Here is a 25,247-nt window from a genome sequence, read left to right on the forward strand (position 1 = left end):
GAGTCACACCATTACTCCGTCTTCTTGGTTTCCTTGCCCTCCGACGTCTTCTTGGCGCCTCCCAATACCTTCTTTCTCTGCTTGATCATGTAGGTGTACAAACTATACAAACCTGGTGGGTACGTGAAGAGAATTGCGGTAAGGAAGTAGCGGTACCAGATACCCACAGCTCTCTCGGCTTCGCCAAGACTGAGGTAGATGATGGACACCTCGGACGCCACACCAGCTGGGTATAACACGTAGAAAAGGGTGTATCTGAGCCACGTGAGCACGTAAGGCACGTTTTCTGGATCTCTCAAGTTCAGAGCGTAGTAGGAGTATCTCACGATCTCTGTCACTGCCCAAGCGGTGTTCAACGAGACGTAGACCCAGTGGTAGTTGGCTGGAGAGTAAGGCAAAACGAGGAAAATGCCCAACACAATCAACAATCTCGAGGCGACCTGAGACGCCGTGGTGAAAAGTGGCGATCTCACCACACCAGTAGCAGAATTGATCACCTCAACTAAGGCAAGCGACTGGACAAAGATGAGGAAGATGCGCAGCTTCTCAAACAACAAGATGGGACCGAGGAAGCGATGGAGGAAGAAGGTGTTGAAAAGCACGAGTGTCCATAAAGAGGACGAGATGGAATTGTAGGCAATCAACCATCTCTTGGGGTGCTTGGACTCCTGTGTCGTGAATTGGCTTTCGTCGAGAGTAGACATGAGTAGTTGAAATTAGTGAATTTCGCGTTCTCTCCGTGACTATAGTAGTAATTGAGTCGCACTGACCCAGGAATCTGGAGGATGGGGAAATTAGCAGTATGTGAATTGAACAGAATTGTTAAGAAGAATTTAAATAAGTTTGGGAATAAGAGCTATTCCACGTAGACGATGCCCAGTTATGAGAGTTGTGTGGAGTCTGACCGAAATGGCGTATCGAGAGGAGTCATGATGGCCGGTTAAGACGGTCAGTAGATGTCTCAGCACGCCAAATTTGTAATTGAATTCGTTTTCGCCATTACAGGCACAAAGCGTCCTCCAACTACCACCCAGTATTCCACAATTGTCTTCAGGCTTAGGCACCACAATGCCCCTACTCGGTCTTCTTCACACCGAGGTTCTTCCTCCGCTGCACCAACATATACGTGTACAACTTCACAAATCCAGGGATGTACAAAAACATTCCCAAGGCCAAGAACCAGTAGTAGAAGCCCAGCACGTAATCCAAGGTTAAGTGCACCACCCAAGGCTCACTGATAACGCCCAATGGATACAACACAATAAAGGCCAGATAACGAAGCCATTGAAGAGTCTCTGGGACCTTGCCCTGTTGCTTGGCAAAGTAGAAGCTGTATCTAATGACCTCAGTCACAGACCAGGCCACAGAAAGCGCCACGTATCCTGGTAGAGAGAAGTTTCCTGCTGACTCGGGAACGTACCAAGAAATACCCACCGTGATGATAAGTCTAGCGAAAAACTGGAGCAACAACGACGAGAGGGGTGAGGGCACAAGACCTGTAAGCGCATGGGTGATCTCAAAGACGGCATTTACCACCTGGACTTGGACAAGAAGCTTATGTGGGTAATCCGTGTAAGCATGGGTTTCGTAGAATCCGCCAGGAAGCACGTCGAGGAAGGTCTGGCCGAGAATTGCCGCCCATGCAATGGCGGAGGTGGCGTTATATGCCGATAAGTATAGCTTGAGCATGAGTATTCTGGCTAAAAAAGGTGTAGTAAGTGGTGATGTTTAGATTGGCTGCGAAAACATGTGCGAGGTAGATTTCCAATTTGCGCTTGCTTGTTGTAGGCCGAAACGGGGTGAATAGAAGCGATGACAGGAAATGTACTTTTGTTTTTGAAGATATTGAAGTTTTCAGAAGGTTACTTTAACATTCCCCCGACGAGTCTCTTGAGTACACAACAGTACAAGACTACCTCTCCAGTAGTGCCTCAGAGTCACCTAATTCTCCATATTGACTACTACTTGTTAACTATAATTAAAATCTACTTGGGTTTCCTTCATAGCTTCCCAATTGAACGGGTCCGTAAGCTCCAAAATGGTCAAGTGCCCTATCATCATGAAAACCGATTGGGTAATCTATGAACTGCTCTACAAGATCTCAAAAACTCATTCTTTAAATATAACTCAAGGGAAGTTGCCCTTTCTGGGGCCGAAGTAGCCACCAGGCGCTTCGGCAGTCGCATTACGAAGTGAAGGTCCCATGGCATCAAGACCCTTGTTGTTAACATTATTGCCCCACCAGCTGATATCCTTTTCGTGGTATTGCACCGCAAAGAAGATGATGATGGAACTGAAAGCAATACCACCATTGAGACCTCCGGAGAGAATATAAGTGTACTTCTCCCACCAGGCAGTGTAGTTCTTTCTGATCACGTACATGAAGAAGAAAGACAAGATCATACCAGGAGTGTAGTACGACAAGTTATAAGGGGCATAAATCATAATGCCAAAGCAAAACACAATGGGGTGGAAGTACTTGCCGATGATGGTTCTTCCGTAGTACTTCTTGAGAGCCCAACATGGGAAAGCAAGAAGGAAGCCGATCAAGAAGCACCACTGCAAAATAGGATAGAGACCACCAAACACCTTCTTGGGTCCGATGACACCCCACAACACCGAAGCAGAATACACTGTTGTAGAACCGGGACAGGTGAATTTCTGAGGCTGGTGTGGGTGACAGAAGTCTTGCACCTCGTTGATAGCAAGGTTCAACACACCCACAGACATGAGACTGTTGATAATCACAGACAACAACTGTGCTCTGAAAAGGGATCTGGGTGGGATTCTCAAGTAGTGAGCTTGCTTCTGGTTTGTGATATAGTTCTCGGCCTGGACGTCAATGTTGGTTCCCAAAGTCTTGACGTAGTTCAAGGCTGTACCATTTCCGGGGAGGGCATAACCCATGATCATTTCAAGGAGAACGTTGATCGACATTTGTGTACCAGTAGCAGCGTAAACCACAGCAAATGGCAACAAGAAGACGAAGTTCATGGCAATAGCAAAGAAGATAGTCCACACTGGGGTTTGCAACTTGTAGACTTCAACAGTGATGATCGACAACACGACAGTGATGACAAGGATAATGGTGAACCACCACTCTGGAACCTCTGGGTATTTCTTCATTGAAGTCGAGAAAGGATCATCAAAGTCTTGGTAGGTGGAACGAGCTTTCTTGAAGTTCAACGACTTGACGAGACCCAATACAGCAACCTTAATCTGCTTGAACTGTGTAAGCAAGACATAGACAAAGTTCATGGGGTACAAGGCGAAGAATGTACCGTAAACCACCAAGTTAGCAGCAGTATAGAATGGAGGACCGATTTCTTCGTACTTGGCCTGGTCAAGCTTCTGCTCGCTGTTCAACACTTCTCTCACAGCATAAGGCTCACCAGTGTTGGTGAAAATCTGGTTAGAGTTTATAGGCAAGTAAGCAGTCCACTTGTAATTTGTCCACCAAAGAGCGACAATGACGACGAAACCGACTAAGGAGCCGATGTAAGCATTAAGCTGGGCGAAGAATGGAATAGCTAACGGGGTGTTGTTGATTATGTTCCAGTCAAAAGTGGTGATGGGATTAAGACCAAGTCCTGTTTGAGAGCCTGTGATGGTGGCCACATTCAAGTTATTTGGAGCAGCCCAGGAAATCCAGTTGAAAGTAGACAATGCCGTGAAAAGATAGTCGGGAATCCAGAAGTAAAAGAAGGAAGCGGCGAAAACAATCAAGAAGAAGGAGTATCTTGAGATGACCCATCCGTTGATTTTCTCCTTCTTTTCTGGTTGCACCAACGCCTTGTTAATAGCAAGGTTTGGAAGGAGGGTGGGCCAGATTGCAGTCACAGGATAGACAACGAATTTACGGAAAAGACCAGCCAAACCGAAACCCATGAAATTGGAAGTCAACACAAGAAGGAACTGTGTGCCGATCGTGAAGGCTGGGTTACCGTAAAAAATGTCCAACTTCTCCAAGATGATGAAGTATGAAGCGTAGGCAGCACCTCCACTGACACTGTAAAACAATGTGGCAAGCAACTGCTCCTTGTGACTCCAAGGGCCCGGGTTCAAGTTGATGTTGTACTTCCAAACCTTAAAAGATACGGCTGGAAGGATCCACTCTGCAAGCTTACCACTTGGGTACACAAAAAGCTGAACAGCAGCGGTACCCAAAGAGATTGGAGGCTGTCTCTCCATGAAATACTCATTGATAAAAGTGCCTAGGACAACCCAGATAATACCCACGAGGTACGCTCTGAAGGTCTCGCATGGAATGGAGGGATCATCGAAAGGATCAGTCACGGCTCTCACCTCAGGGTATGGCGACCAGTATGCCACCAAGGCAGCCTCTGTCTTGAGTTGGAGATCTCTGTCAAAAACCTTCTTGAGATCATTCGACTCAAGCAGAGTGATGGAGTGTTCCTGAACAAACGCTTCCTGCTTTTCGTCTGCAGAAGAGTGGTCAAGAGCCTGGTTGAGTCCTGCAGTTTTCCCGTTGGAGCCTGTTTCGGTAAGGAGCTCGATGAAGTCGTAGTCCTCCATGGGAATATTGACATCACCATTGTGGTCCTTCAAGAACTCCGTCAAGATGTTCTCTGCATCGTGAAGATCCAACTCCTGGATTTTCTCCATCATGAACACCGCAGATGGCGGCATGTCATCCAAACTCTCAAGATGGCCAAACTCCAATCTCTTGAGAATGTAGAATTTTTGTTCCAGTGTAAGCTCTCCAGCAACCTCGTTCAACGAGAACTGGTGTGAGGTAACTGCAGCCAAGTCCACCTCATGAGCCTCGGCGTCAAGCCTATCAGTAGCATGGTGGCTCGACACACTAGTAACGTGGAAAGCCTTCTCTGACATGTCTTTCTGGTTTGATTCTGAAAATCGCTGAACATCTCTGACTATTTATCTTGGAGAGATAAGACTGGTCTGTGGTGTGGCTGCAAATCTGCACCTGCTTCGGCACTTCCTGCCCCTCCAGCCCCGCGGGTATTTCTATGCGTCGTTTCATGGTTGTGCCAAGAATATCCAGCTTCGTATATATATGCCACCCGATCGACACAAAAACTTTCTGTGCATCAACGGCGTGAAATTTTGCTCAAATTCGTTGCGTACTTCTACCCAAACGCTGTGCCCAAAAACATACTTCTCGCTTGACCGTCAAAGTAGGCTTTGACAGCCTGCATGCTTTGACAGTGCCGTACGGCTTCGATTTTGTTGAAGCGGCTCCCATTTCGCTAATTAACGAAATCTGCCGCAGGGCTTAATCAACAGCCACAGATAGCCACGCCAGGCTGTGTGTTTCAGCGAGAATTTACATGAGGTGAAACTAGGAACGAGCAGAAGCAGAAAAAAAGCCACTGTTCCACATTCTCGATTTTCCAAGCTTCAGAAATTCAGGAAGTGGCACTGTATTCTCGATCGCTCACACTACATTTAGCCCACAATTAAGGTTTATGCGGGCATATCGCGGTTCCAAAACACCCTGACAATGTTATCCTCAGGAACATGTGTCAGTGTCAAATTATCCTCTCGTGCATCTAATCCGTTTTTGAAACGGTCCCGTTTTCCTTTTCATTTCTGGAAACGTCCAGTTGCATCAGGTTTCAAAAGTAACTCTTGGGCCAGAACAGCCCTTCGTCAGTAGACGAAAGAGCACCCTTTCTTGTTTCTCTTCTCTAACCATTATCAATGAAAACTCCCAAAACTTCCAAAACTTCCAAAAAAGGGAGGTTCGGTGTCACTTCCCCACGATCGGTCCCAGATTCTGTGATAAGCAATAATGCCGCAGAAATACTCCTTATCGACAATTCCACTCGGCTCTGTGGCCCGTCTTTTTGCCCTTGCGCATGACAATACGGTCGGGGTATCGTTGGACTTAGCCGATACAGAAAACGCCTCGACTTTGGCATGAACGTTGGGCTTCTTTTTTTTGTGCAATATAAGGGTCTCCGGCAAAAGTTGACATATCGAGCTCAGGTCTCCCCAATCAGGGATCATGCAATGATGTAATACTATCAGTGGGAAATAGTTAGGGAGCGGCAAAAAGATTCTGTAGAGATTGTCGATATAGGATAGTCAAATGAGTTGCCCAGATCGCCTCGTTCAAAACCTTATTATGAAATAGAGGTAGCTTGTACATCGTGTTTCTTCGGCACCCATTTGTGAATCCCTCTTGCCCTTATCAATTACACTGAGGCTGATAACTGACATGTGATGGCCTATAGCCCAGTTATGGGTTATTCGGTTTGTCGCCTAGAACTTTCAGGCTTATCCTATTTGAGAACGATAATACTTCTCACGATGTATCCTTGATGATGCTTTTCACGATAAATATTATTTAATATATGGGGTCGTTAACGTCTAAGTTCATTATTATTGCAGCTAAATCAGCTGCATGCCACTGAGCCAAAGCTCCGTCACTTCTCCTTAGCTGCCTCCTTGTACTTTTTCAAAATCAACTTCAACCCGTCCATGTCATTGGCAATGATGTTCTGGTCCCAGTCAATGAGCAATGGAGCTTGGAAAAGCTCATTGGGGTCTATCTCGGGGTTTTGCTCATCAATAAGCTTCTCAAAAGCCTCGTGGATGTGTGTGTACTCATTCTGAGAGAAAATTTTGAACCCTCTGTCATTTCTGATACCAAGGCTCTTCACCGTGACCGAGGAGTGCTCCGACTGTGTGAATTTATCGTTAAGCAAGGGGAAGCACTCCTTCAAAACAGTCTGACAACGGTCTCCTCTGACGCAATTGGAGTAGATGGTTTTAAACTGATCGTAGGTGGGCATCTTCTTAGCATTCATGTCCAATTGAAAGAGGTTCTTATCATCGTTCAATTGATAGTAAGCCCTCTCCAAATGAGCAAACAAGCTGGCCAGAGAGGGAACACGAGCATTGTGGAAGATGGAGATTGTAGCGGGTGTGTTTTGCAAAGATCTAAAAAGGGACATTGGTTATTTTTGTTGGTGATCAAGTTTGTGGAGCAGGGGATATTTATATGGTTCGAGGCAACCCCGGACTAGCTACTTGACTCAGATGTCGCGCAGCCGTTACATCCGTTGTTCCGAGACTTTTAGACGGCCATATATCTGCGCAAAACCACTCAATTGGGTGGAGAATAATTGCAATGGCTCCAAATTCACTCTCGGTGCGTGATTAAGCTTCAGTATGGGAAACCTTGGGTGGATTTTCTCTGTTTTGTGGAACTGTTACCGCTGAAACAGCTGCGACATTGTCGCGTAGAAACATTATCTCGTGTATTTACTGCGAAGTGTGACGTCGCTAATCCGGACCTATAGCACCGTCCCGGAGTTTTTCCGAGGTATCATCAGAACACGTTGAAGAGGTCAATTACGCCTTGGCATTTTGAATTGAAGGCAAAAGCATTGATACTAGTGCTGAAGCCACTGGTTTAATGTAGTAATATGAAGGCGTTGTTGCGTGTAGTTTAACTCCAATGAAGGGCATGACCCTTCAGCCATCTTTGGAAGGGATATTCTGCAATTGAGAGCCTCTCTTAGTTTTGCTATCTCTTCGGCGAAGCATTCTAGCTTTATTAAGTCTTTTGGTGAAGAATTGGATTTTTGGTTGCATTCTTAAGCTTTTGTATTTTCTTGTCAAGGCTGCGAAAAAGTAAGAATTGCCTATGAACACTGAATTCTTGGAACATTTGCCTTAAACAATATAACTATTCTGAAAGCAATTGTGCTGACTCAATTTTCTAAATGAAAAGACAGGCTATAATTGAACCGGTGATATTGATTTGGTCGCTCCAAAAGAATCCAACAAGCCTTGGAAGATAACTTAACGCATCAGACGATGATTGGCTCTATGCATCGAAAAACAACCTTGAGTAGGATGGCTTTTCATCAACCTTACAAGCATGTGTCTGAATTTATGTAGAGAGATACTGTTGCAAATCCTGTGATTCACATTCCGAAGGGAAGCGATCTGCAACACACAGAGTACTTGAAGGAGACGCTCAATTGACAAACAGGAGGCCTACTCAAAAACAATTCCACGATATTTCTCTGTACATGTTGATCCTTCTTAAGGCTTTTCCGTCTGACAAAGTCCAGTTCGACCAGAAGCCAGAACTCTCTTTGTTCAGAGTAATCTAGACCTCAGTTGAATCCCACACAAAACTCATTCATAAATATTGAGCTATATTACTGGCTTCACAGCAGCTGTAGATTCGCTAACAATTGACTATAGATGCCGATGAGCCGTCACCATAATGCTTCACCAAAACGCACCACAATGTCTATTGCACCAAAAACCTGTTCAGGAAAAGGCACAGAGGAGGAGCCTAGGCGGATTTCATAACCATAGTGGCAGGTATTACAGCAGCAAAAAGGTAAAAAGCTTTAAAGGTCATCTTAATCAACGCTATTCTCTAACTCCCTTACCCACGAGAGGTCCCGAAAACGTATCCTAGTACCACCATCGCGCAGTTCCCGCAAATACATATGATCAAAAGAATATAGTTCAGCTACCACTGAAGCCTCGAAACTCATCCTACTTCCCTTCCTATTACTCACCTGGTGATGACCTGCTAAGCCTGTAGGGTACTGCCTGAGCCGAGTGCAGCAGCCAAGAATCACTTACATAATCATATCACGGCTTAGAGCCACTTAATGCAACGGAACTCTAGATGCACTTGCTCCATGCCTACATGTCCTTAGACCTGCGTTGTAAAGTACACTTTCTCATGAAACTCACCAACCCACCAGAGGCACGTAGTGACGTAATAGACCCCGAAATACGCCTTTATCCATTCAATCATTCCACAAAAGCAGAATTTGCCGCCATCACAGCCCTCAGCACGGAAAGTCATGACTTTGATCCGCCCTGCTAAATTTAACCATGGACCCCTGGTTGGACCTTGGCAGGTGCGCCATTCCCGCCTGCTACACAGTGTGAAACATGGGAACGAGGAGCGGATTTGTCAGCGCAGGCGTCGAAACATCGGTGGAAAAACTTGAAACTCTTTTTTTCCAAACCAAAACAAACTACCTAACAAGGCTACGTTTCCCAATTTTTTTGTTGCACCACCTTGAGTTCCCCTAACCACCTGCCTGAGACGCCTCTACCACCGGTTTTTTTTTCGTGCCTTATTCCTGCGCCGGGGCCCTGGCAATTTTAACCCATCTTCTTCATCCACACCCACTTGGATCTGCCTCAAGAACACGGCCGGCTGGTCGAAAAAGCTATATAATTCCTATCACGCCTCGAGGTCTTTGAACGTGTCCCTTAATTCAACGCAAAACGCGCCATACCCCACAGACCGACCCGTTACAGGCAGATCATAGATCAGATCCAGGAACGTCTTTTCCACTTTCTCCCGTTGTCGAACCTCCAGCAATCAAGTGATTGTCAACAAAGCACCGTTTGAGGTTTCACATAGAGCCAAACGTTTGCGTCTGTCACATCCGCCAAGATCCCGTGTCACGTCGTGGTACTTGTCAATTCTGGCTTGAAATTCCGTGCAGCCCTCTATCTTTCCAAACCACCACTTCTTTGAGTCAACAGCTTGAAACAGGCTATCTTGATACCGTCACCTTCGGCTTCCTGAATCTTCTGACTTGATTACACGCCGCTGGGAAGCTACTAAGCTAGATTGCAGGTCTGCAACGTCAGTTCCACATCGCTCAAAATCATCACCTTCGAAATGGCCTATCTGGACCCGGAAAGGTCCAGACTCGGTCCCGCTTCTACAATGAACTACTCACCCCGGCACTCTCGCAAACCGAGCCTGTTATCAACCCTGCGAAACATCAATATGAAACAACTTCTGCTCAATTTGAGCTCACCGCCTCAACCCGTCAGCGACCCTGTACAGCTGCCGCTGCGAAATGGGCTCAAGAAGCCTCCAGCATTGTCGATTCCACCAGGCCTGGCCTCTGCATTGATAACTCCCGTTGTCGCCCTGACACCTTTGATACCGCCAGCTCCACCTCCGCAGAAAACAAATGTCGCCTCACTACGCCTGCTGCCTGTGATGCCCCTGTCCGAATTTTCCCTTGGGGACTCTCCACCTCACTTTGCACCAAGCAGTCCTGATATTGCGTTGCTGAGCCCCTTTGGTCTCGAAGCAGGTCTTGTGGACAATGTCAACGATAAAGTCATGCCCGCTACGAAAGAGCCCTTTCTTCCGCCCGAGGAGCTTCAGGAACAATCCAATCTTGATGCATATCCCTATGGACCTGCCAGAGTATTAGATACAACGTTATTCTTGTACCTGGACCCAAAGAATTCCAAACGCCCGGTGGACATCAACGACTATGACCTTGTGGTTAATGTGGCCCGTGATTGTGACGACTTGCTGGCTGAGTACGACGACAGAGACGGGCACCGCACCTATCTTCATGTGCCGTGGTCTCATACGTCCCTGATTCTGAAGGAGCTCCTTAACATCACGTCCACGATTGCCCGCTATGATAAGCCGGGGTCCCGAATTCTTGTTCACTGCCAATGTGGTGTGCTGCGCTCGGCTTGCGTTGTCGTGGCGTATTTCATGGTGAAGTTTGATCTTCTGGTGAATGAAGCATACGAACTCTTGAAGTCAGGCACTGCCAACACCGCTGAGCCATGCAATTGGCGCATCGCTCGTGAAGGTCACCACGTTGATGCATGTGAACGTATTTGTCCCAATATGAGCTTGATTTTTGAGTTGATGGACTTCGATGACCTCAGGAAGGCCAAAGATACCACAGAATAATAGAGTGGCCTTTCAAATCAACTCAAAAATGCGTCATTTACGAACGAAGAAACGATACTGCAATAGAAAACAATGATGAATGGATTGTAGAATGGGATAGTCTCGTAGGTTTCTAGTTGCCGTGGTAGATAAAGCGGTATGAAAGTACTGCCAAAATGACTAAAATTTAACATAATTACTGTCTGTGATTGCTGTTTTTTTTTTTTTTTTTTTTTTTTTTTACTGAACCATTCTTTCTGAACCTTGATCTACTTATACGGCTGAAGTACACAGTTAATCTTGGGAGCAGAAAACCACTATAGCAGCCAAACCAGCCAGTCGCGCACGTGATATGAACCACGTGAATTAATCAGTACTTTGACCGTTTGAACCTCTGGGGACTGTGAATGCAATGACCTTTATTCGTATCAATAATGTGTGATACTTTGTAATCTTAACAGCTGTTGAATAACTCTCGAAAGCTCCAGATACTGCAAACATTCAGAACATCCTGCATATTGATGATGGGCTTCAACTCAACTCATCCACCACACCGCACAATCTTTCTTGTAAATAATTGAAAACTTAATCGATAAAATAATCCGCGATCTTTACTATTGAGCACTTCCTTATCCATGTCTTACAATTCACAAGGGAATCGCATTCCTGGTCGTGATCGAGATAGGGAAAGACCAAGACAAGGCTCCTCCAAACCAGCATCTCGTGATAGAGAGAGGGACAGAGGCATTCGTCCTCCTTCGTCGTCTTTTGGCCATTCAGATGATTCATACCGTCGCCAGGACCAACGCGATTATTTTGGTTACCGAGGCAACTATCGAAAGCCTGGATATCAGGGAAACAGGAAAAGAGAGAGCTACGACAAATACCGTCCGGGCAACAAGAACAAACCTCTGCGTCCATGGAACGACAAGCGAAAGCCAGGACCAAATGATAGATCCAGAGAGCGCTCAGAGTATAAGCCTGAAGAAAGAAGACTGTCTCAAGATGGCAGAGATAGATTTGAGCTGAAGGACCTGGCCTCTCGAGATCGTGTCGAGGAAACGAGTCACCGTAACTCCGACCCTGCTCCTCGAGTACCCACTGACAAATTCGAAACGCGAGTGGGCTCTCTGACAAGTGACAGCAAGGTGAATCAACTTGTTAAATCAGCTCGCATGCCTGAGATCAAGGACGAGAAGCTCCTTCATCTCTTTGATGATGATATCAAGGAAGAGCCAGTTCAGGCGAGCCTGGCCGCAGATACTAAAAAGAGTGAGCCAGAGGGTGCAAAGAAGCATGATGATATCAAACCAAAAGAAAACTCAAAGTTCGAAGCGAAAGCTCCCGAGAAGCTGGCCTCTCTAGAGAAACGGGAGTTTCCTGAGAGGAAAGGTTCCTTGGAAAGATCAGATCTGACAGAGAAGAAGCTCACGCTTGAAAAGAAGGATTCTGTTGAAAAGCAGGAGTCTTCCAAGCAGCAGGACACCGTTTCCAAACAGACTGTTCCTGACAAGCCAGATTTGTTAGCCAAGCAAAATTCCGATCATCAAGAGGCTGATCATCGAGAAAAAGAGACCCCAAAGAGGGACGAAGATGTGAGCCGAGCGGAGACGAAACCCGAGACTGACCATAAAAGTCAAATTGAAGGAAGCGTTGAAAGTGAGGTGGAGTCAGAGGCTGAGACGGTGATAACGAACGATCCTATCTCCACTGAAGTTGCCAAGCTGTTGGTCCGCAAACGTGGAGTGGATGAGGAACGCAGACGTCTCAAGCGCAAAATAATATACTCAGATGAAAGTGATGAAGAAAGCGACGAAGGTAATGACGATGCCGACAATTCATACCGCCCTTCATCTTCTCAAAAGCCCACGGAGGAGCAGGTCACCTCTTTGGATAGCCATACTACTCCTTCTTTGACTCATCCGGGTCTGAGTCGTCGAAGCTCCAACGATTCAAGAAAGTCCTCCAATCGGTCAGGCTTCGACTCCTCAGATGAATCAGAAAAGGAAGAAATTCAAGAACGGCAAAAATTGAAACAAGAGTCCAAACCATCAACTTCCTACAAGATGAAGAGAGACTCCACAGGGCGCTCCTTACTACAACGAGCATGCAAAAAAGGAGACCTTGAGGCAGTGAAAAATCTCATTGCTAGAGGGGCGGATGCTAATGAGAGCGACTTTGGCGGTTTCACCTGCTTGCACGAGGCTGCATTGGCGGGCAATACCAAAATTGTGGAGTTTCTTATCAAGAAGGGTGCCGACGTCAACAAGCAGGCTTTGGAGGCAGGCGATTCAGAAACACCTCTCATGGATGCGTCGGAAAACAAACATGTCGAGACCGTCAAAGTCTTGCTTTCTCATGGTGCTGATCCAAATATCACAAATGTCGATGGATTCTCGGCTTTGACGAAGCTTTACCATCTTCAGACCGAAGAGGATAATTATGACGAGGTAATCAGCCTCCTCAGTGCAGCAGCCGATAAAAAACAGTCGCTGAAGGCCATTTCACAATCACCAAGAAAAGTTATCGAGGATCCCAATGAAACCTATTTCAATAATTTGACGAAAAAGAAGTCGTCTGCGATTTACAAGTATGTGGCCCAAGGCCTCAAGGAAGCAGCTGCAGAGGATTTCATTCTTCACGGGTATTCATTGCTGAAGAAGCCCGATATTTTGATCCTTGCGGCTCGTCATGGCCATACTGAGTTGGTTGACATTCTTCTCGGCCTCAACCCTGGTTCATTCGACATCGATACCAAGAATAAGGCTGGCGTGTCCATTCTATTAGCAAGCGTTGGAAGGGGCAACTATGACGTTGTGAAACTTCTTTTAACAAGAGGAGCAGATCCTCTGCTTACGAGAGAAAAAGACAACTTGAACGCACTTCAAATCGCAAAACACTCTGCGCAACATGATCCAAGGGAAGTGTTCCTCATTGAAAAGCATTTGTCTGGAGAAAGCGAGAAACCGTCCATACAACATCCTCCGTCAAGTCCCACTCCTGACGGTAAAACTTTGCGTAAACCATCGCTTGTCAAGAAAGAATCGGCAGAGAACCATCAGAGACACACCTTCGAAACAAGTGAGGTTAAGCCAAAAGCGAAGCCCCCAGTGGAAAATGAAGTTACTTCCAAGAAGCGCAAAAACCTGGAGGATAGTGACGCTAAAGGAATAAAGAAGAGAAAGGATGCAGTGAAGGCTACGATCGAGGACACTCAGGCTACTGGAGAAGAAGCGAAGGAGCTTGAGAAAACGCTTCTCGGATCACCATCGGGAGAACCGAAGGAGAAGGCGACAGAGGAACATCGGGCCAAGATTCACCGAACCGCTAGCAACACATCTTTATCACCAGGTCCTACAACTAAAGCACAAGAAGAGCAGAAACAGAAGGCTTTGGAAGAAGCCAAGATTTGGCAAGAGAAGGTGCAAGCTAAGAAACGGGCACGTAAAGAGATGTTTTTGCAAGCCGAAAAGGAAAAGGAACGGAAGCGTAAGGAGGACGAGGAAAGAAGAGTGGAGCTTGAAAAACAAGAAAAGTTGAAAGCCAAGGAGGATGAGATAAAGAAAGCGCAAGAGGCAGAGAAACTTGCGAAGGATTTGGAAGTCAAGCGCAAAAAGCTTGAGACTGATCTTATTTTGCAAAAGTACCCGATAGGCCTCAGGCAGTTTATTTTTGGCCTGAACGTGGGTGAAGTCCAGCGCCTCAAGTACAGCCCTCTTTACGTCTTTGATGTTGGGGGAGGCAGCGCTGTGATTGACTTGCAAATCTCCCTCCTTCTTGCCAAGCCAGTATCTGACTTGCATGAGCAGTGCCGCAAAAAAGACGGCGATGTCAGAGTTTTAGATCAAGAAGCGAAAACCAAGGTATGGCCCTTGTTTTTCCCCATGGTTGGTGTTGGCAAGAACCACCAAGTTGAAGCAGACGGACTTGCAAAGTTCGTGGGACTCCAGCTTTCTTTCTTACCGTACGAGGCAGCATCTGAGTACGTCAAAGCAAACGACGCAGGACTTCACGAGAAGGTCTGGTCAGTCAAGAAAGAAACAAGAGTGAGCTTGGCTCTGTTGCCTGTGGTAGCGAACCCCAGTACGGCAGCACCGGTCCACCTCCACCGTGGTCTGGAAAATGGCGTAAGCCCCAAAGCGGGCTTTGTTCCGCCTAGATGGAAGCTTCGCCAGGATGTGGTCAAAACCATCAGTTCGGCACACACGCCGTTGTGGTGATTGCATCCACACCATAATGAGTTACGACGTGTATATTAGTAAACGTATATCAGCGATGCGCATCGCAGTAGTTGGAGAGCATCACCATGGTAGATCAGAAAAGGTACGAAACCGAGAGCCTGAAAGGTATATCTAGTACTAACATCAGAACCAACCGAAGGGATCTTTATGATCTGGAGGCGGAAAGTGACCACGAGCCCGTGGTATTGCCCGACATGGAGTTTGAGCTCATAGATGTTGAAGAGAAACAGGATGTTCAAGAACCTCTGGAAGCTCCTCCAGACGAGCCCGAGGAATTCGCCTTTCCTCTTTTTTCAGCACCATCCACCGAGGTCATGACGGTGACTATGAGAGAGGACGAGGACGAGGAGGAGATCAATAATGAAAGACCAGAGTCCTACTACCGAGCGGTTTACACCACCGAGGAAAAGGAGCAGATAAAGTTTGCCGCTGTGGATGCCTCGTTTGTGATAGAATGGTCACAGACTGTATTTCCCGATCCAGATGCGCCCAAGGTGGTGAATCTCAGACAGCACAACGAGGACGTAGCCAGAGAGCTACAACGTAACCGCAAGCGCAGACCAGGAAAAAAGAAGCGTGAAAGTGCTATTTTATGTCGTGAGAGGAGGAAGGCCAGAGAGCAGGAGGTCCGCAAGCTTCGAAAGGAACAGGAAGCTCGTGAAAAGAAGAAACGGTTCAAAAAGTGGGTTCCTGGAAAGAGCAATGTGAAGGCTCCTCCTAAGCCAAAGTACAGAACGGAGTAAGCCTTTTCGTTGAGTGGAGGGTACTCAGAAGCGCTGAATGTGGTGAAGCCTTCTTGGGCTGTCAAGAACTTGCAGGTTGATAGTGTGCTTCGTCTTCCAAGTCTCAGAGTCCGGCACTGCTGAAAGTTGAATACTGTTTCCATTACACAGAATGCTTTTACGGAAAAGCCCCGATGTCAGACCTCCGAGTCACTTGATCTGAGGGCTGGAGCAAGCCCTACAGCATTCGAGGAATGGGCCGGCATTGTCAAAGTCTCACGAAGAGGAATCCTCTGATTTAGATTCACAGGGCACACGAAAGCATATAAAACCACATGCTAATGAGTACATCATCAGAGAAGCTTCAAAAACAAGTTGGACCAATAATTGCGCTTCAGTTAGCCGAGATGCATCAAGCTTATCATGTCAAGAAGTAGGATGTTTTCCCGTCGAATAGATGGGCTACGGCGAAAGACGACTCTTATCAGCCCAGACAGTCAATAGTGACGAAGAGTCGCTTCCAAGCTGATCGCTTTTTGGTTCTCTCTTATCTAAAACAGGGTTATCTCCAATGGCGCACAACACCCACCTCACCGTGCGGCATCCTAGCGGAAGTGCCCGGGACAAGGGACCATTTGCATGAATTTACTGGAAAATCTGTTTTGAAGATTCACGTTTCTGATTCCTTTTGTCGATTCACAGGCTTATCTATCCGGAAGCCTTAAATTCGGAGGACAGTTGTGTCAAATAGCAACGGCCATTTGCAAAATTAGACTTGAATAATAACCGCCTGCTTGAGCACACTGCGTTGTACTGCAGTTTTCAATGACGAAAACCAATTCTGTACGCGTAGTATATAGTGGACCCTATCTGCATTTCGAGTCTTTTATCAAGATATGCGGCTTTTTATTCAACTCCCCATTTATGCTTTCTACGCTGCTGGTATCGTGCTTCCGTTGCTAGAAGACATTGGAGTCAAATCTCCTCTCAAGGATGTTGGACTTGACGAACAGAACACCATTGAGTTACCAGGGACGGATACGCATCCAGGACTTGCACCTTTATTTGAACTGCAAAACCCGATTCAAGGAAAGTTTATCGTTGTGCTAAATGATGGGATCTCAGCCTATGATTATTCGTCGCACACTGCCTGGATCAAAGAGATCAATGGTCCAGTGCAAGAAGAGAGCAATAAAGCAGTCAAATTATTCAAAAATCTACACTTTGCTGGATACATTGGCTATTTTAGCGAGGAGGTGTTGCTTCAAATTCGGGAAAACCCCGCTGTCAAGTACGTTGAGCAAGATGGGCAGTTTGAATTTCAAGAGACTAGTGCTCAGGAAAAGGCTACCTGGGGTATCTCAAGACTTTCATCCCGTGAAAAAGTGCCTGGATTGAGCTCATACATTCACGATCCAAAAGGCGGTGAGGGAGTCACTGCGTATTTGATAGATAGTGGGCTCAAACTTGACCAGGATTTTGAAGGCCGGGCCTCATATGGCAAGGCCATATCGTTTCCTCATAACTCCCAGGATTTGTTAGGTGATGGTACACATGCCGGTGGTATTATTGGCTCCAAAACTTGGGGAGTAGCCAAGCAAGTCCATATTGTATCAGTTTCGGTGGCCAACTTCTATGGTGGGGTTTTTGTTTCCGATATCATAACAGCGCTTGACTGGGTGGTCCAGGATCACAAGAGAAAGGTGAGGCAGGCAGTCAAGGGATTCAAAGGCTCCACTATCAATTTGTCTATCGGAGGTTACGCATCGAGCGCTATAGACGATGCCGTTAATGCTGCTTCCAATGCTGGGTTGCACGTTGTGGTTGGCGCTGGAAACGATGATGACGACGCTTGCAAGACCTCGCCTGCAAGAGCTAGCAAGCCCATAACAGTGGGTGCGATTGATAGCAATGACGTGAGAGCCAGCTTTTCAAACTTTGGTAAGTGCGTTGACATTTACGCTCCAGGTCTGGATATTGAATCTGTTGGTCTTATTTCGAGCCCCTTTAAGATGTCAGGAACTTCTATGGCCGCACCACACGTCACTGGTCTCGTTTCATACTTCCTCTCTTTGCAGCCAGGCGTGAATTCTGAGTTTTTCAGCTCTCTAGCCGAGCCTTCGGAGGTGAAGAAAAGGATTCTTGAATTTGCTACATATGGTACAATTACGAAGCTACCACAAGGTTCCAATAATCTTCTTGCTTTCAACGGTGCCGAGAAGCCCACGCTGTTTTGGGAGGAATGAGAAATTGCTTTGGGCCATTGATTGTTGTAAACATATCAATATATTGGCCTCTCTATCTCGCCTGATCTGAGAGCGCATAATAGTACGCTAGAAACGTAGGAATTTCACCATTTCACTTGAATGCACGACCGAGGTCTTCAAATCACATTTATGGCTTTAATAGTCAAATTAATTTCAAATTTCGAAATCCGTCTTGAAAATTCGATCGGGATACCTGATAACTTCGGGGTCCACAGAGTGAGTTTTTCCTGCACACCTTGGCATCAACACCAGCTACTTACAACCACGTCTTCATGACAGCTCAAGCCATTGAGGACTTTGAGGCCTTTTTAGAGGACAATTTTGAGCCTACAAAGTTTGCATCCTCCCTACTACTAGCCACCAATGTTGCCGACGACTCAGAGCTTGATTTGGCGACACCAATCAAAAAGCTACAGTTTGATGCCAACGAGTGTGAATCTAGAATGGAGCAGATAGCACGCACACATACCGAGGAGCTCGTTGCCAGCTTCACGAAGATAGAACTGACGAAAAACGTCATGGAGCTGTCGGTGACACCGCTGGTGGAGAGAGTCAAGAAGCTGTATGCTCGAATTCAGCGTGAGATCGTCGATCCATACAAAGAAGCCAACCAGCTCAACGAAGCGCTTCAAAGAATCCACACCACATCAACGCTTCTTCGAGGGGCCAGCTTCCTCATTATGTTCATCCAACAACTACAAGACTGCGAGGCCGCAGGGTCTGACTCTGTGAGAATGGCCAAACTCTATAGTTTGATGGGCCGCTTCTACAAGGGGCGCTTGCTCCTGAACCTGCCAGACTTTGGCGATGTTTTTTCATTGAAGTTTGTGAAGGAGTACAGGGCCATCTTCCAGGCTCGCTCGACCGAGTTTTTGAGCTCGCTCTCTGAGAAGATCTCCAACGACATTGCACACCATAACTCATTCAAGGAGTCAAACGACTCTTTGCGAAGCAATATCATGGCCTTGCATATTTTGGACAGTGCGGAGCTTTTTCAGGTATTGGATAAGGGTGCCCTTTCGAAATCAGTTCAAATTGCATCCACACAGCTTTCCAGAGCATTGCAATCTCCACGTAGCTTTGGCGCTGCTTTGGAGGATACTAAACGATTTGCTCTGCAATTTACCACCACACTCGAGTCTTTACTTCGTGCTTGTGTATCAGAGGACCATCTGTTATACACTGAATTTGTCGAACATCTTCAGGCTGCCTCGCTTAAGACCGTGTATTGGGAAAGGCTTGTAACAAAATTCAAAAGAAACATTGCCACGACAATGGCAAGGGGAGGTCCAATCGCCAAGTCACTCGTTAACAACTACCCCAATATGGCGAATGCTGTGAAGAAGATTTTTGATAACGAGACAGCACGCCTTTTGCTAGACGCTATTGTCATCATTGACAACGCTCCTAAATAGAAATGACTAATGAGTTTACAAGCATGCATTTTATTTATATTCTTTATCGCTCCGCGACATGCATCTTTAAGCAGTGATTTTGCTTTTGAGATCAGTGAGGAACTCTCTGTAGCCCTTGGAGGTGGCGGACTTGTCCTCAACCAAGTTGCTCCAAACCCAGAAACGCAAGGCCACCAACAGTCTCTCCTGAGCCATATCCATAGGCTCGTTGGAGCCGCTGCCAATGATGACGTACAAGCTCTTCCACACAATCGAATCCTTTTGTTCTCTAAGCTTGCCGATGATCTGTCTAACCTTGTAGTTGAACTCGGATTCCTCGTATGAAAACTCTGGTAACTCTGTCTTACCGGCCTCAACCTCGTATAAGTTATTAGTTCCGAACAAGTCACCAACAAGATCAGGCACAACATCTCCCGACACCCACAAGAAAAGCTCACTTCCGTTATCCACCAAGTACAATCCATAGTTTTCCCAATTAGTCTTGGTAGCATTCTGAGGCTCTGGCATCATGATATCGGACGAGATGATCTCGCGCTCCTCACCGGTCTCTGGGTCAGTTTCGATGTATGTTTCTGGCAAGCCACAGGAGTCTGGCATGCTATGCAAGGCGTAAACTGTTGGGTATATGGTCTTGATCAAATGATTGAGAGGGAGAGAGCCCAAATTGTTCAATGCGATGGCTCTATGGTCTGCTGGAAGCCTCTCGTCTCTAAAACCCATGTTCTTCGTCAAGGCGAAGAGCAAAAGCGGCAACATACGCAAGTTTGTAGAGATTTGCAAAGGCGAAGAGCCAGTCATGTTGCCAGGAATCAAATCCTTTTTGTAGACATTCAATATGTCAACGACCGACCTAAACAAGAAGTCTCTACCGTCACCCAAAGAGCTTGACAATGCCTTCTCGATTGCCCTGTGAGTCAAGTAGCTGGTGATGGCAAGCTGATCAGCAGAAGCGTAGATGTCATCCAACTTGTTCGAGGTTGGGACAGCCAAATTAATGACTCTAACTCTCCTCTCACCGAAGCAAGTGGTATGTAGAACCGCAGCCTGGAAATAAACGACAGGCTTTGTGATTGTCTCTTCGATAGACACCTCGATAACGTAACTCTGGTCTCTAGGGAAGGATGGGAATGAGCATAAGTCTGAAGATCTGTTGAAAAAGTTACCAAAGAAACCACTCATTCTGAAACCGGTGGAACATCTAACTCTCAAGACAGCCTCCAAAGCAATTTCCATCGACAAATGCTCGCTAATTTCCTTAGACAACTTGGTAACATCTTCCACCTTCGTGCACGACCATGATGGGTAAAAGTGAGTTTGACCAGCTGTGAAGCGAGGCAAATTTGACAAGGATGCCACATCTTGATATTTGTTTCCGGTCAAAAACAAATCGATAGAGACTTGCGCGGAATTGCACTCCACTGCAAATGCCTTGTAGAATTTGTCAGCAGCATTCAACAACGTCTGCGCTTCCTTTGGTTTACCAGACTGTGATTCATCTCTAGGCATCAATTTACCCTCACCAATACTTGGCAATGTTGCAGAGAAAACGACCAATTTACCACCAATATTGCTTGTAAGCCTGTGGCCAGATCTCAAGGCAGGTCCCAAGGCAAAATGAGGGTTGGCGGTGCCCTCGAAATACGATGGGAATTCCATCAACAATTTCTCGAGGGCTTTCCTATTCTCATCCAAATTAATCAACAAGCCTTCTGGAGATGGCAAAAATGGCTCGTCAAGATCAGAGACAATCAACATCTCTGGGGCCTCGTCCAATCCCTCGCGGAAACGGAAGAAGTGCAAGTTGGAGTCCACACCGAGAATAGCGACACGAGCAGTCTTATGCGTGTTTGGGATACGGTCCAAACTTTCCAAAATGGTTCTGGCAACGGTAGACGTCATACCAGAAGCCACAGCATCAGCAGAAACATCGATAATGAACGTGTAGACAACAGGCTGAGGGGCTCTGGCCATGTACTCTTTGGGAGCGATGAATTCCACACACGAGTTGTTCAACTCAACACGATCGTATCTGTTGAGAGACTTTTGAGTCAACTCATCGTAGTCGAAAGCCGCGGGAACATCATTTTGTAAGCCACAAAAGTTACATCTCCATCTCTTGCCGCCCTCGGTCCACGAGACGAACGGATTGATATAACCTCTACAACGACGACAACGCGAGATGATAGTATCACGGGTGACCGGCGCCTGCTCGACAGACTCATGCAAGGCTGTGTAAGGACGAACCACAAGTGCCAAGGGCAACTTGGATTTCTTCAAAAGGGACGAGTTCACAGGAATCACGTTCAAAGTTGAGCGGAGATAATCAGACGACGCGTTCGCAGTCTCAGATCCAGGGACAATCGTGGAGCTTGGGGGCACGATCAAAGGAGGTGGGGGCAACGTCAAGTCAGAGATGGAAGGAGGCAACTCTTTCGATAAGTCCGTCGTGTACAACTGGTTCAATGGCAAGGTGCCCGCAGCACCTGCGCCCACCGTAGGAGCAGCACCGCCGTAGTACAGCGATTGAGGCTGTTGGCCGTAAGGATCGGCACCGCCGTAGTTGTTTTGGTACTGGTTCTGGTATTGATTTTGTGCTGGAGCCTGATACTGAGCCTGTTGGGGTTGCTGCGCCTGTGGCTGCGCGTACGGGTCAGCCTGGTAGCCATAACCGGGTGTTTGCTGAGCTGGGTAGGCTTGGCCGTTGCCATTGGCGGGGAATTGGGCCTGTTGTTGCTGGTTTTGTTGAATGTTCATATTCTGGAAGCCCTGCGTAGCCTGGTCCACACCGTAGCCGCCGTACGATGGTTGGGCTGACGGCTGCTGAACAGCATACTGGGGCTGTGGGTATGCTCTTCTTCTTGACATAGTATTACGCCGAGAAAGAGGGTGTCGTAAAAGTTTTGAGACGTGGTCAAAGTGCGACGAGATTAGTTGATGTTGGACGTCCACTGTGCAGGACTACTATAAACAGTGCCCCGGAAGATTTTGATTTGGAGGTTCACTGGTTGCTGAATTTATGCTGTTGACTTGAGCTGTTGAAATTAGTGTGGAATTCATTGACCGGTAAATTTTGCTCAGGTAACGTTGGTGCACTCATCATTGGTACTTCGCAGTGTGCTCAGGTACAGTTAGTCGTTTTATCGACTTGTAAGATTGGAAAATGTAGATTCAGATGAGGAAATAATGAAAAAGAGGAGAGCACAAATTTGAATTGCTGTTGATGTTTCGTGCTGTCTAACCAATGACTCCCTACTAACCATGTGCTCTCGATACCGTTCTCAATTGAGATTATGTAAGCTCTGTCTAAAGAAACGCCTCTTCCAACTTCTTTATCTTTGATCCAAGTAATTCATCTCAGAAATCACATGTGGCGACCAAAAGTGTCAACAATGTGTTTTTTGTAAGCATCAACCAAGATCCTATTACCTTTGAGAGTGACAAGAGATACGTCCGAGGCACTCGTCAACAGGAGGGGTCTGTTGGGTAAACCATCTTTCCTGACAATGTGTGGCTTTACACCAAATAAAAAACGAGCATTGAACCGGAAATCACAGCTAATACGAGGCCCCACCAGAGACGGTACTTCTATAACTTCGGTGCATACCCCCTGCTCCTCGCTCTGCAAAATCAGTTTCACGAAAGCAACATTTTTTTCGACCCTTTCATTTATGCCAAACAAAAGTATTTTGTCCTTACAATACCTCACTCCGTCGCGACTGAAAAACATTTTACATTCAAAAGGTTTATCATGAATGGTCATCTGGACAAACCCGAGTTCGAGGAGTGCTTTATATTTTGATGGCACATCTAGAACAACTTTTGACCTAGCACCTGCCCACTGCCTCAACGACTCAAAAGCCTTTTCACGCTCAGTATTTGAAGGCAACTGGGATGCATGTCCACTTGATAAATGCTTCCCATAGAGTAGCAAGGTACCATGTACCACGGAAGCCCTCATCGTATCTGGAATCCCTTTATAAAGATCCCTTACTTGTAACTTCCAGACAAGCTTTTCATCCGAGCAGACGTAAAAGTCACTTGGCTTCATCCTTTCTAGCATACTCTGTAATTCACGGACCACTAGTGCCACCTCGGGGTATTTAGGACCAAAAACCTCGATGAACTCCACGTCCTTCAATCTTCGAGTTGGCAATCTTCCTATAACTTTATTTCTTAAACACAAGTGGAGGAATTCGGACTTTACATCATCGAGCGACAATAACATTCTAACATGCTCAATATTTCCACCATGAAGGTCTGCCAACACCAATCTCTGAGAAAAATACGTAGCAACACGTTCAAGAATATTTTTTTTAGCCAGGATCACATCTGTTTCATGACCCTTGATAAAGATCCTCCTCTCAGTTACATTGTTGTGAGTGGAGAGCATTTCGACATTCTGGACACAGCTCTCAAAGTCCTCGGCGCCAAATACATACGGAACAATCACCGAATCACAAAAGAGGCTCGCATACGAGCGGAGGATTTTCATCGCCTCAGAAACTGAATCTCTGTCGCCTTGCACTCCTACTTTGCTGTAACATCCACGATAATAACCAAGACGTATCGAACCCCCAAGAGACTCTTTAACCTTTTCTCTCGCTTTGTAAACATAAAGTTCGTCTGAAAAGTGCCACCAATTCTCAACCTCTAGCAACACTATCCTCGAGATCAGGTCTTTCGCACCCCAACAATCTGTCTTGTAGCCTTTCACGTTCACTTGTACTGTAGGGGCAAAGTCAATGCCATCTACCAGCAGCAAATTATCACGAAAGAATATTTTCTCAGGGATATGGTATGAAGAATACTCTCGAAAGCGCTTGCGAGCAATTGTGATTTCCACATTGTGCTTTCTTTTGATGGACCTCACTGTTCTCCCTTTCGGCCCCACTACTGCGCTACGTCTTCTCGTGGGGATTTCAAACGTAAGTGTGGTAACGGGACGTTCACGTTCAAAGTGTGTTCGTATAAGGTTTCTAGCCCTCTTCATTTCCTGTGGGGTTCCATGAATCAAGAAGTTGGCTTCATCTTCTGACTTTGACATCTTAACGACGGCTTTGCTTCCACGGCAAACTATCTTCAACGCCTTCTCTAACTCGCCCGTAGACATTTTCTTGAGCTCATGCTCTGCCATGGTCAAGTGTTCGTAGGTGCAACGTGTGAAAGGATCGAGTGGACCGCTCATGACTGCTCAATAGAGTCAAAGGACGGGCGCCCTTGCTGAAATATATAGGCGCATACCATTAGATGCTTGTGACTTGCACTTTTGCCATCTTTGCTTTGCAGTAATAATATCTCGCAACTCTGATCAAAGTGACTCGAGTTAACGCGACCTCAGGTTGAGACATGCATCCAACAGTATGAAACAACCAAAATGGTAAAGGGCAATGTGTGGGCAAGAAAAGCATTTTTTTGGTCTTAATATTTTTCTTTCCAATGTATTGACCTCAATTGAGGCGTGAATGCTTTTGCCGTCGTTTCAACCGGTACGTCGTTTCAACCGGCATTTGCAACAAGAATTGGAATGGGGCAAGTACCCAGTAGAAGAAAGAGTTTGAATTAATTCGAAGGAGCCAAACTTGAGTTCGATTAGTACTCGGATCGGATCGAGTATTCACGAGATTATGAGCAATTCCATTTTGTGGCGACCTCTTTTGTGCTACTGCCTCATACCGTGTTCTGAGATTCGAGAGTCCACGCTGGAATTTCAAGTCAATGATGTCACGAAGAATTCTGCACGGCCTAAAGCTAAATCCGCATACTCTCGAGCCAATGAAAGCTCATACAAATATGGGCTAAAGTCTATGTGTGCAGCAACGAGGCTTTGGCAAAAGAGGTTCCACGACTGTTGTGAAATATTTCTCTGACATTGCTGATTGGCGCTGCTTCCATTATGTGAGCGCATCGAA

General features: G+C 46.4%; 9 protein-coding genes across 9 annotated transcripts; 4 read left to right on the forward strand and 5 right to left on the reverse strand.

Moving 5' to 3' along the window:
- Positions 1-11: 11 nt before the first annotated feature.
- Positions 12-704, reverse strand: C7M61_003406 (enoyl-CoA hydratase; the record flags this gene model as incomplete). Its single annotated transcript, XM_024858746.1, has 1 exon — positions 12-704. One exon carries the CDS (start codon positions 702-704, stop codon positions 12-14), a length of 693 nt encoding a protein of 230 aa, XP_024713233.1.
- Positions 705-1,074: 370 nt separating this feature from the next.
- C7M61_003407 (uncharacterized protein) lies at positions 1,075-1,689 on the reverse strand (the record flags this gene model as incomplete). The annotated part of the gene is made up of 1 exon (XM_024858747.1): positions 1,075-1,689. The coding sequence occupies one exon, from the start codon at positions 1,687-1,689 to the stop codon at positions 1,075-1,077; it is 615 nt and encodes a 204-aa protein (XP_024713234.1).
- A 438-nt stretch (positions 1,690-2,127) lies between these two features.
- Positions 2,128-4,854, reverse strand: C7M61_003408 (OPT family small oligopeptide transporter; the record flags this gene model as incomplete). The annotated part of the gene is made up of 1 exon (XM_024858748.1): positions 2,128-4,854. The coding sequence occupies one exon, from the start codon at positions 4,852-4,854 to the stop codon at positions 2,128-2,130; it is 2,727 nt and encodes a 908-aa protein (XP_024713235.1).
- A 1,559-nt stretch (positions 4,855-6,413) lies between these two features.
- On the reverse strand, positions 6,414-6,944 carry C7M61_003409 (uncharacterized protein; the record flags this gene model as incomplete). Its single annotated transcript, XM_024858749.1, has 1 exon — positions 6,414-6,944. One exon carries the CDS (start codon positions 6,942-6,944, stop codon positions 6,414-6,416), a length of 531 nt encoding a protein of 176 aa, XP_024713236.1.
- Positions 6,945-9,775: 2,831 nt separating this feature from the next.
- On the forward strand, positions 9,776-10,714 carry CPP1 (tyrosine/serine/threonine protein phosphatase; the record flags this gene model as incomplete). Its single annotated transcript, XM_024858750.1, has 1 exon — positions 9,776-10,714. One exon carries the CDS (start codon positions 9,776-9,778, stop codon positions 10,712-10,714), a length of 939 nt encoding a protein of 312 aa, XP_024713237.1.
- A 614-nt stretch (positions 10,715-11,328) lies between these two features.
- On the forward strand, positions 11,329-14,913 carry C7M61_003411 (uncharacterized protein; the record flags this gene model as incomplete). Its single annotated transcript, XM_024858751.1, has 1 exon — positions 11,329-14,913. The coding sequence occupies one exon, from the start codon at positions 11,329-11,331 to the stop codon at positions 14,911-14,913; it is 3,585 nt and encodes a 1,194-aa protein (XP_024713238.1).
- An 86-nt stretch (positions 14,914-14,999) lies between these two features.
- On the forward strand, positions 15,000-15,677 carry C7M61_003412 (uncharacterized protein; the record flags this gene model as incomplete). Its single annotated transcript, XM_024858752.1, has 1 exon — positions 15,000-15,677. The coding sequence occupies one exon, from the start codon at positions 15,000-15,002 to the stop codon at positions 15,675-15,677; it is 678 nt and encodes a 225-aa protein (XP_024713239.1).
- An 875-nt stretch (positions 15,678-16,552) lies between these two features.
- On the forward strand, positions 16,553-19,338 carry C7M61_003413 (Golgi transport complex subunit; the record flags this gene model as incomplete). Its single annotated transcript, XM_024858753.1, has 2 exons — positions 16,553-17,867; positions 18,176-19,338. The coding sequence occupies 2 exons, from the start codon at positions 16,553-16,555 to the stop codon at positions 19,336-19,338; spliced, it is 2,478 nt and encodes an 825-aa protein (XP_024713240.1).
- A 66-nt stretch (positions 19,339-19,404) lies between these two features.
- Positions 19,405-24,523, reverse strand: SEC24 (COPII subunit; the record flags this gene model as incomplete). Its single annotated transcript, XM_024858754.1, has 2 exons — positions 19,405-22,187; positions 23,071-24,523. 2 exons carry the CDS (start codon positions 24,521-24,523, stop codon positions 19,405-19,407), a joined length of 4,236 nt encoding a protein of 1,411 aa, XP_024713241.1.
- Between the last annotated feature and the right edge of the window lie 724 nt (positions 24,524-25,247).

The sequence above is a fragment of the Candidozyma pseudohaemuli genome (genome assembly GCF_003013735.1).
Source record: "Candidozyma pseudohaemuli strain B12108 chromosome Unknown scaffold00008, whole genome shotgun sequence".
Lineage (NCBI taxonomy): Eukaryota > Fungi > Ascomycota > Pichiomycetes > Serinales > Metschnikowiaceae > Candidozyma > Candidozyma pseudohaemuli.